Below are 11,229 nucleotides of genomic sequence, written 5' to 3'. Positions count from 1 at the left end.
TACACTGTCATATATTTATTTTAATATACCTTGTTACTTAAATCATATATAGAAAAAGAGCGAGCTGAACGAGAAGGGTGGGCAAATTGGATCACCTTAAAATTCTAACGTTCCGCTATGAAAATCGGCGATTTTCGCTGAATTCGGGAATTTATTATTTTCATCCCGAATTCCGAAAATCGAGCTCTTGTCAGAGAGTTATTTTAATTCCCATAGGAATTAAAATAACTTTCCGTACGGATTTTTGTTCAGTGTGGACTTCTATTTGTAAATCATAATAAAAATTCACATAGAAATCCGTAATCGATTTCCATATGGTTTTGGAACGACGTGGATTCCCATGGGAAAGTACGTAAGAATATGTTTAGAAATTGATGCTTGATTCTTTTAGAAAACTGTCATATGGGATCCATTCGTCAACGCCATGTAGGCATTTCCATGAGAATCTAATCTACTTTCCCCTATCAAAATTTGCTCGATGTGGATTTCCATGGGAAATTATTGTCATAATCCACAAAGGGATTCATATTAGTTTCCCATATGGATTTTGGCTTGATGTAAGTTCCCATGGAAAACCACGTAAGAATCTATAAAGAAATCGATGCTTAGTTTTTATAGAAAACCATGTGGGAATCCATCTGAAAACGCCATGGACGAATCCACATAGGAATCTACGCTTGATTTCCACATGGTTTTTGTCTATAGGGAAGCCTGTAAAGGTTCTAGGACCAAATCAATTATTTTCCTGTCAGTATTTGCTATCATTTGACCCTAGACCAGCCTAAAAAAATCATAGGACGACAATTATTAGGCACAATGAAAAAAAAAATCCCCAACTGACGTACGGACGAATTGCCCTAAGACGTTCTAGAACTTTTTTAGAGAGATGCCTTGAGACGCGTGCACGTAAAGGGACTAGGGAGTAAAGTAATTTTATAAAATACATGAGGGTAATTCATTCTTTTCTTTTATGTTGTTTATTTAATTGAAATTACATTTGAGCCTGAGAATAGGTCTCGTCGATCTTAATTGTGCAAAAGTTACTATGAGGATACTGTATTTCTTCATGATGATCAAAATCTCCTTGTTCTAAAGTAGCGATTGGATCTTCTTCACTAATATTCCCATCTTGACTCGTTGAAGCAACACCAACTTCGGCGATTGATTTTCTTATATATTTTTTACGATTTGAACAAACTTTATTTACGTGCCTCACAAAATCCTTTGATGGTATTATCCATTCTGTCCTCATATTAACTAAATCTAATAAACCAAAATATTTTAAATCGATAAAAAGTATTACTTTTATCGTTAAATGAAATTTTAACCTGCATTGACAATCAATGTCAATACATCATTACTTCTGTTATATTTATCGTAATAATGAGAAAATAAATTTTTTTCTCAAGCTCAGAGCTTGTAATTTACAACTCTGTTATCAATTTTAGAAAAAATAAAAATTATTGGGTTCAATCAAAAAAAAAAAAACTACCCAGAAAAATTTGAAAATTTTCAAATTTTTCATGAAGGAAAATAATTATTTTAAAAAACTTTTGTTTCGTTCCAATGCCAAAAAAAAAATTAAAAATTTTTCTGAATTGTTTCTCAAATTACGTTGTAAAAATTTTTTCAAATTGTTTTAATAATAATTTATAAAAATTAGAGTTTTGGTACTGAAAAAAAATTTGTTGGTATTTTGCTAAGACAATTTCTAATAAAAATATCAATCTTTGAATGTCAAATAAATTGTATTAATTGAGATAATAAAATAGTGAGGTAACAATGAAACAATTACCGTAAATAGCACGATAGACGTTGGGATCAATACCCCGTGCACCTCTGCGCCCTTTTGCAGATAGAAATGCTAATTCTTTGCCGTAAATTTCAACGAGGATGTCAGTAGATAATTTTCTCCAGTCTTTTAAATCTTGATTCCGGTGGAATATCGCATTTATTGTCATTGGCGGTAAATATGGACCTAAACTTAGATGTATGTCAGCTTTATGTTGATCTTGCACACTATGTTCCTAATTGAAAATAATTTTAATTTTATTTTTAAGCATTAGAAAAACTATCGCCGAATGAGTTTGGTGAAAATTTTCCTAGACTGAACGATCAAATTATTTTAAAGTATCTATTGATTCATCAAATAAATTTTTACGAAAATATAAAAATTTTACAGATAATAGAATTTCATAAGTAAGATATTAATTAAATAAAAAAATGCAGTAATTCATCTTAAATATTTACTGGAAGTATGCGAATAGTATTCGAATCTAATAATTTGAATCTCCGACTCATTAGAAAAATACTAATGATTTGAAAGTTATCGAATTATTCGTAAACTTTTACATTATTCAATTGGAATTTGAATTTTGAACATAAAGTCATTATATTTGTCATGAATTATAGAAAATTGATCACTATAATTTACAAATAATTGAAATTTTTCGAGTAACTCGAAAATTAACGAAAACTATAGAAACTGGCAGATAATTTGAAAACTGACGAATATTTGGAATCATTCGAAAAATTAAAATGATTCGAAACTTTTTGAAATTTATATTATTATGAGAAATTACAATACTCGTTGGTTTTCAAATTATACACCAAGTGGGGAAATTATTCTCATTTGAAATGTTATGGTATCATAATAAAGCCGGAACATTTTGGCCACCTAACGGAAACTGAAATAAAAACATTCGAAAATTACTATGGCCATAGTAAAATGTACGATTATATTACAAACTACTGTAACCATTAAAAACTTTACAACGTTATAGTAATTTTTCTGTTTCATTTCAATTTCCGTCTGGTGGCCAACATGGCCCGGCTTCACTATGACACTATTGTATTTCGAACGGGAATAATTTCTCCGTGCAGTTTTTAAATGTATCACTACCTTACGCGTTACTTAATTTGGATCCAAATTTCAAACATGAAATTATTATCATTGTGACGAATTATAGAAAAAATTTATGACTATAATTAATGAATAATTTCGATTTTTTGAATAATTCGAAAATAACGATCACTTGAAAATCCACAAATTCGATTTTTTCAAATAACTCGAAAACTAACGAATAATTTGAAAACTAGTAGGTAATTAAAAATTTTGAATACTTCGGAAAATTCGAAAACCAACGAATATTTCAAATAAATCGAAAAATTTCATTTGCATAACTCAATTTGAATTCGAATTTTAAACATAAAATTAATATGATTGTTACGAATCACATAAAAATTTATGGCTATAATTTTTGAATAGTTTAGATTTTCCAAATCATTCAAAAATCCACAAGTACACCGAAAATTTACGAATTCGAATAACTCGAAAATTAACAAATAACTTGAAAACTAACGAAGGTTGCAAATGATTTGAATAGTTTTAAGTACTCGAAAGCTTACGAATTGTCCGTTAGTTTTCGAATTAGTCGTAAATTATCGAATTATTCAATTGGGATTCGATTGTCAAACATAAAATTATTATCTCTGTAATAAATTATAAAAAATTTTACACTATCATTAACAAATAGTTTGAAAACTGATATACAGTTCGCAAATTATAAATTTTTCGAATAATTCCAAAATTGACGAATATTCCAAAGTGTTCGATTTAAATTTCGGACGAATATTACCAATGAATTGGATACAAGTAATTTCTAAATTCGAATTATTCGCACACCCCCACTATTCACCAAACTCATCTAATTAATTCTTACAATAAATAATTTGGGTAAATGTTAAAATCTCCGCGGTCATATTTTAAGTTAAATAATGCAATTACTCTGTAAAAAGAGCAGTGTTAAAAATCGACTCATATTAACTCCACGCGGTGTTAGAATGAAATTACACCGGTGTAGGAGGCGTAATTCGGCGGTGTTAAAATACCGGTGTTAAACCGGTTTAAAAGCGGGGTAAACTGCGTCCGCTCAGAGTATTAACTTTGGAAAGCTTATAAAACGCAAAAAATATTTTCACACACACGCGAGCGCACACGTGAACACACACACACATTTAAACTCATGAGCGCACACACGAGCAAACACACACACACACACTCAAACAAACGAGCGCACGCACGCACACATTCACACACATATGCGCACATGTAGACACGAAAAAAATCGTACGCACACACGCACGCACACACATGTACACACACGCGTACACACACACACTTACTCAATACACGCACACTGTTTAACTGTAGTGATCGAATAAGTAAAAATATTCCCTAAGTAAAATATTTTCACACAGGCACTGATAGAAAATTTATATTGACTCAAGAAATATTTTCTTGAGCCAAGAATTTATTTCTGAAGAAAACCAGTTGTCTTGCTTCAAGAAATTCTTGTCTTGATTTAGATTTTCTTGGCTCTATAGATTTTGTATCTTCGATGGATAACTCTCGTGTCTTGACCCGAAACTATATTATCTTCAATCGATACTATCGAATTTTTCAAGCAAGACCACTTGTCTTCAACTAAAAATGTCGTATTATTATTTTAACAACTTTAAATTTTTGGTTCAAGTAATAATTCCTTGATGAAAGATGTTTTTAAAGTAATGAAAAATAAATTTTTTTTTAAAATAAATTTCTACTTTAACATATCTGAAGTAAATGAATTTAGTCCCAAAAAATCACTTTAAAACTTTTTATTTTTAAAATAAAAAAAAAAGTTTTTTTTCAAGCTGAGTAAATTGATATCTTGATTTAAAAATCGCGCCATTCTCGAAACGAGTCGGTAATGTCTTAAACCTACATTTTGCCTATCTTAATCCAAGAGCAAGAAATTCTTGAGCGAAATATGTCAGAATTTTGTTTCAAAACAAAAAAGGCTTCATCGAAAAATCAAATTCTCAAACAAAGAATTTTTTTTCTCTATCTGAGAATTTCAATTTTTTGGTTCAAGGACTTATTTCTTGAATTAAAACAATTGAAAATTTTGAAACAAGAACCACATTTTGTAGAAAAAATTTTTCTTGAATCAAGATAGTTTTTCTATCAGTGGGGAAATTTTATTTAACACTGGTAAAGAATTTTACACCGGTGGCGGCGTTATTTCCACACCACTTTCGGTGTTGAAATTTAACACCGCAAATTTTAACATCTACACCGCTTGGACTTACCCTGGTTATTTTTTACAGTGTACTTGCAATAATTCTTAATTTTGTTTGCTTTTGATATTCGTAATAAATTAAACAATTTAAAACATATTAAATAATATCAAGTATTTTAAACCGCAACATCCACATTTACCCAAGCTATCAGAAAAAAAATGTATATTAAATTTACTTCTCGTTTGACGCTTACAGATTTGTCACAAACTTTTTCCATTAGTCCGACTAATTTTTTGAGGAAATTAACGTTCTCGACTGTTGCTAAAAAAGTAATTAAACATTTTATCAGTAATTGAATTTTTCTTGCTTGGAGAAATGTTTCGGAATCTTAAGGATAATCTCTTTCAGGTTCAAGGTGTGCAAAAAAAAAAAAATCTTCATAACTTAAAATGAAGTCGAATTAACAAACGGGAATTACATGAATTATTTTTCTGACTCACCAGATTGCAATAAATCTGTAACTTGTTGATTTAAATCTTCAGCAGCCATTGGATCGTTTTCATTACGATCGTCATGTTCATCATTATTGTCATTATCTTCATCATTGCTACTAGATTCCGAAGACGAACTATCGTTGTCGCTGAGTGCAGTAAAAACCGCAGCATTAAAATTATGTTTAGCTTTTGGTCCTTTGTTATTGTCTTGTTTTTTTTGTTTTCTTATTTTTATTTTTGTTGCATTTTTAGTTCCGTACAATAAATCTGATCTAGGAGAAATCAAGTTCGGCTGAATTGATTTTTTTTTCTCAAGTACTATTCCCGTTGACGTGTCGACTGTTAATTTATTTAACTCATTTTTATCAACTGTAAATTTATTTTAATAAAAATAATTAATTTTTCATATGCAGATTCTTGTCAATGGGAATTTATATTAAAATCCTTAATTTTATAGCGTTGAAGATTTTATAAAGGCGAATTTTAATAATAGATGCCGTTGTAAAGACATTAGGACGTATGCATTTTTTTAAATTAAATTATTCTATTTAAAATTTAGAAAAACCGAAATGAAAAAAATTTTGTATCTAAAACTCAATGTAAACATTAGGGTGTTTCATTTTAGGGCAACTTTTTTTTCAATGCACTAACAGCTTCTATACTTGCAGGAAGATAAAATAAGATGCCTGTTAAAATTAAAGCCCTTAATATTAACAGGTGTCTCATAGTAATTTTCTATTTCCCACACTGATAGAAAAACTATCTTGATTCAAGAAAAATTTTTTCTTCAAAATGTGGTTCTTGTTTCAAAATTTTCAATTGTTTTAATTCAAGAAATAAGTCCTTGAACCAAAAAATTGAAATTCTCAGATAGAGAAAAAAAATTCTTTGTTTGAGAATTTGATTTTTCGATGAAGCCTTTTTTGTTTTGAAACAAAATTCTGACATATTTCGCTCAAGAATTTCTTGCTCTTGGATTAAGATAGGCAAAATCTAGGTTTAAGACATTACCGACTCGTTTCGAGAATGGCGCGATTTTTAAATCAAGATATCAATTTACTCAGCTTGAAAAAAAACTTTTTTTTTTATTTTAAAAATAAAAAGTTTTAAAGTGATTTTTTGGGACTAAATTCATTTACTTCAGATATGTTAAAGTAGAAATTTATTTTAAAAAAAAATTTTTTTTTCATTACTTTAAAAACATCTTTCATCAAGGAATTATTACTTGAACAAAAAATGTAAAGTTCTTAAAATAATAATACGACATTTTTAGTTGAAGACAAGTGGTCTTGCTTGAAAAATTCGATAGTATCGATTGAAGATAATATAGTTTCGGGTCAAGACACGAGAGTTATCCATCGAAGATACAAAATCTATAGAGCCAAGAAAATCTAAATCAAGACAAGAATTTCTTGAAGCAAGACAACTGGTTTTCTTCAGAAATAAATTCTTGGCTCAAGAAAATATTTCTTGAGTCAATATAAATTTTCTATCAGTGCATTTAAATAACATGAGAAAAAATAAATTTTAAGTTTGGAATTTTATACCTTAGCAATGGCTCATTGTACAGATAAGTTCAGAATGGATTTTTATAGGGAATTAAACGATCTACAAAAAAAGTGTCTTATTATTTTTCGATAAATCGATCTATTCAAAAGTTATTGGAGCTTGAAGTCAAATTTATAGTAAATTTCAGGATTTTTTTCCTATTTCGGCGAAACTATCAGACTTATCACAAAATGTCATTGAAACTTTTTTGTAGGTAATTTTATTCTCTACAAAGTATTTCTGATAAAGTTTTTTCAATTTTCGCATCACTTCCTAGTTATTTCCATTTTAACGCCGGGCTCTGAAAAAAATAGTGTTCTGATCGATTGCAAGAGCTGGACATCAAAATGCAAATAACTAGGAAGTTATGCGAAAATTGAAAAAACTTTATAAGAAATAGTTTGTAGACAATAAAATTACCTACAAAAAAGTTTTGATGACATTTTGTGATAAGTCTGATAGTTTCGTCAAAATAGTAAAAAAATCCCAAAATTTATTATAAATTTAACTTCAAGCTCCAATAACTTTTGAGAAAATCGATTTATCGAAAAATGATAAGACACTTTTTTTGTAAATCGTTTGATTCCTTACAAAAATCCATTCTGAACTTATCTTTACAATGAACCGTTGCCGAGGTATAAAATTCCAAACTTAGGATTTATTTTTTCCCATGTTATTTAAATGGGAAATAGAAAATCGCGATAAGACACCTGATAATATTAAGGGCTCTAATTTTAACAGGCATCTTATTTCATCTTCCTGCAAGTATAGAAGCTGTTAGTGCGTTGAAAAAAAAAAAGTTGCCCTAAAATAGCACACCCTAGTAAACATATTACCCACCAATTTCTTATTTAGAATCAAATTTATGGCGAAAGTATCAAATTAATTAAAAAAGTCAATAAATATTTTTTGTAGGAAATTAAATTTTCTACAAAATTGTTCATGATGATTTTTATCATGTCTGTGATACTTAGTCTAGAATTTCAATTTCAAATCAAAAACTGTTTCATTCTTATTTTCTATAGTTGATAAATTTAATGTTCAAACAGAAAATTATGACAGAACCAATAAATCTATTGAAAAAGTCAATGAGACCATTTTCATAGAGAACTTAATTTTCTACAATATTGTCTATAATCATTTTTATCGTATCCGGGATACTTAACCTAGAATTTAAATTTAAAAATAAAAAATATTTCCATATTTGGTTTTTTTTGTATAATTCTCTTAAGTTTAATACTTCAAACAAATATTATAGCAACACTATCAATTTACCAAAAAAATGATCAGACGTTTTTTATACAAAATCTAATTCCCTACAAAATTGATTCTTATCATTTTAATCATATCCGCGATACTTAACCTTGAATCTTAATTTGTAAATCAAAAACTGTCATAATTCTTCTATATAGTTCATAGTTTTTAGATTTGAATAGAAAATTACGGCAAAACTATCAAATCTATTGAAAATGTCAATGAGATCTTCTTTATAGAGAATTTAATTTCCTACAAATTTCATTTCAATCATTTTTGCCATATCTACGATACCTAACCTAGAAATTTCATTTAAAAATTAAGTTTTAATAAAATAATTTTTTACTAATATTAAAATAACTTCCAATTGAAATCTTAAATAAAAAAGTCATTAAAAACCATCAGACAAAATTTTCATTAAAATAGTCTACCTAAAAATTAACCACAAATACTAAAATCCTTCCCGAGATGAAGCAGTGGTTTGCCCCCTCCCCTCCCCCTCACTCTTAGAGAACGAGTCTAATCTCACTTCGCTACATTTACATTACAATCCGAAAATATCCGACAATTGACGACGACGACTTACTCTCTGGCTCTGGGATAACTTTATACCTCATTTTCAAAACATAACCAAAGAAAAAAAAAATAAACCTCCACCATGTGACGAGCGACATATGATCCGGAAGTTAGTAGACAATTAACAATTTTTGGATTTTTTTTTAACAAATTAATTACAAAAAAAAAAAAAGACTAAAACTGTGCACACGTTGAAAATTTTAAAAACCATAAGTGCAATTTAAAAAAATTTTTTTTAATTTATCGTTTTGCGACATTCAAAATTTCAAATAAAAAAAAAAATAAATCAACTTACTAGAGATTTTCAAAATCTTGGCTGTTTTTCTTTCATTGATCCCAGTGACGGCATTTTTCCATTTCAATGATATAACGGCGCCATCTTTTCTACATCTTTGAGGTATAGCTGAACATTTAACCGTTTCAACATTTTGAGAATCGATCCAATAAATTAACGCGTAGCCTTTACTCATTTTAAATAATATTTTGTACTAATTTTATATTAATAATATTTATTACTAATAAAAATAAACTGATCTGTACAAAATGGCGGTATTGATGTTTGCGGACAAAGACCTACTGAGTAACTTGATAACTTGTGTAGGACGACGAGGCTTCATGTAGGCTAAGTATTGGTGGCTTTGTATCTCATACTTTCTACTGTTGAGTAGACTTAAAAGTATAGAGTTTTGCATGTATGTGTGTGGGGATACTGCGCAAACGTAGTACGCACGCAGGTGCGTTTAGTTGGTACTCGGCTAGAGAGGCAGCATGCAGTGAGAACGATGGGAGTTGGGTTCGGTGGGTTTATTATTGAGTAAGGCAGGTCGACAGCAGGCTTGGGATACTGGATATCGACCTCGTCTCTGATATTTTTAAATAAGTGCTAATTTTTTTAAACCTGTTTTGTTCCATAATGATTAGATTTTTTCCCGTAGGAATCTTATTGTTATTTTTAGCTATAGATTGTAAAGTACTGGGTTGGGGAAAAATTGATAAGGACCTTTTTTGTAGAGAATTAAATTTCCTGTAAAAATGCTGTCATTGTTTTTTGTCGTATTTTTGATAGTTTAGACAGAATTTTGGATCAAAGTTAAGGTGGGATGTGAAAGTCTTGAAATGAAAAATTTGGGTTTTAGTTAGAAAAATTTTAACTGCTTCACTTTCGGACTTATAGAAAAATCGACAGAGACCTTTTTTGTAGATAATTAAAATTCCTTTAAAATTGTTTCAATAACTTTTTTTGTATCTTTGATAGTTCGAGCAGAATTTTAATTTAAAAGCTAGATTGTATGAGATGACAGTTTTAGTAGAACTTGTAAATATTACTTTTGGAAATCATTGGTATTTAAAGTTTTTAATTTACATGAAAATTAGTAAAGATTTTTTTTTTTAATTTGAGTTCCCCGTGTAAAAAAAAATTGTTGAAAAAAGGTCAAAAAAGTGTTGACTATTCTAAACTTCAAAACTTGACACAATGACAAACTTATTTTAAACAATTTTCAAACTTCTGAAAATACACAGAAAAAATAATTTGACATGATACTACAAATTAAAATTTTTCAGTGCAAAATACGTTCAGGAAAAACTGATTTTGAACTATTTCTGAACGTTTTTCGTTTCAGCATATCTTAATAATGTGAGGATATTTATTGATATTTCTCTTGAATTTTTAAAAGTTTAAAAAGCGTTCAAAAAAAGTTCGTAGTTGTGTCACGTTTTGAAGTTTAGAATAGTCAACACTTTTTTGACCTTTTCTTAACAATTTTTTTTACACGGGTCCTAAATATAATAATATAATATAATAATATAATATAAATAAATTTTGTTATGCTTATTTAGTCCGGTCAATTTAGACCAAAAAATGAGAGTGAAGTTACATAAAGTCCCAACAAGCTGAATTTCAGTAAAATTGTTCAAAATATAATTATAAACAATGTCTAGAAGTTCCCCATCATTCCCCTGTAAGGAAAAATTTTTATTCAAGGTCAAAGGTAAAAAAAATGAGTTTTTCGCGATTTTCAGCAAAACAGTAAGTTTTATCATAAAAGTACCTCAGACAAAAATTGTAGATCATAAAATTATCTATAAAAAATGTATCAATATTTTTTTTCTTACGAGCCACCGTTTCTGAGATATAACGATTCAAAAAGTTATAAAAGTTGTTATTGTCATAATATGCATGAGTACGCCACGTAATTTTTGCTATCTTTGATAACCGTAATAAGTTTAATAAAAAGTTATTGTTTAAGGAATTTTTTAATCCTAAGTTCATATCCACAGACGATAGAGACAC

The 11,229-nt window shown here is 28.8% G+C and overlaps 1 protein-coding gene across 2 annotated transcripts; it reads right to left on the bottom strand.

Annotated features, from left to right (window-relative positions):
* Window positions 1-957: 957 nt before the first annotated feature.
* Window positions 958-9,594, bottom strand: LOC130674335 (uncharacterized). 2 transcript variants are annotated; one of them, XM_057479638.1, is made up of 5 exons: window positions 9,232-9,594; window positions 5,565-5,927; window positions 5,318-5,385; window positions 1,796-2,027; window positions 958-1,263 (listed from the first exon to the last, which is right to left on the bottom strand). In XM_057479638.1, exons 1-5 carry the CDS (start codon window positions 9,404-9,406, stop codon window positions 992-994), a joined length of 1,110 nt encoding a protein of 369 aa, XP_057335621.1. In that variant the 5' UTR covers window positions 9,407-9,594; the 3' UTR covers window positions 958-991. The 2 variants fall into 2 exon arrangements, with proteins under 2 accessions (XP_057335621.1, XP_057335620.1); XM_057479637.1 differs by having other exon boundaries at window positions 5,300-5,385; window positions 9,232-9,593.
* Window positions 9,595-11,229: the final 1,635 nt, after the last annotated feature.

The sequence above is a fragment of the Microplitis mediator genome, chromosome 9, assembly GCF_029852145.1.
Source record: "Microplitis mediator isolate UGA2020A chromosome 9, iyMicMedi2.1, whole genome shotgun sequence".
NCBI classification, from domain to species: Eukaryota; Metazoa; Arthropoda; class Insecta; order Hymenoptera; family Braconidae; genus Microplitis; species Microplitis mediator.
This window is presented reverse-complemented; position numbering and strand designations above follow the sequence as displayed.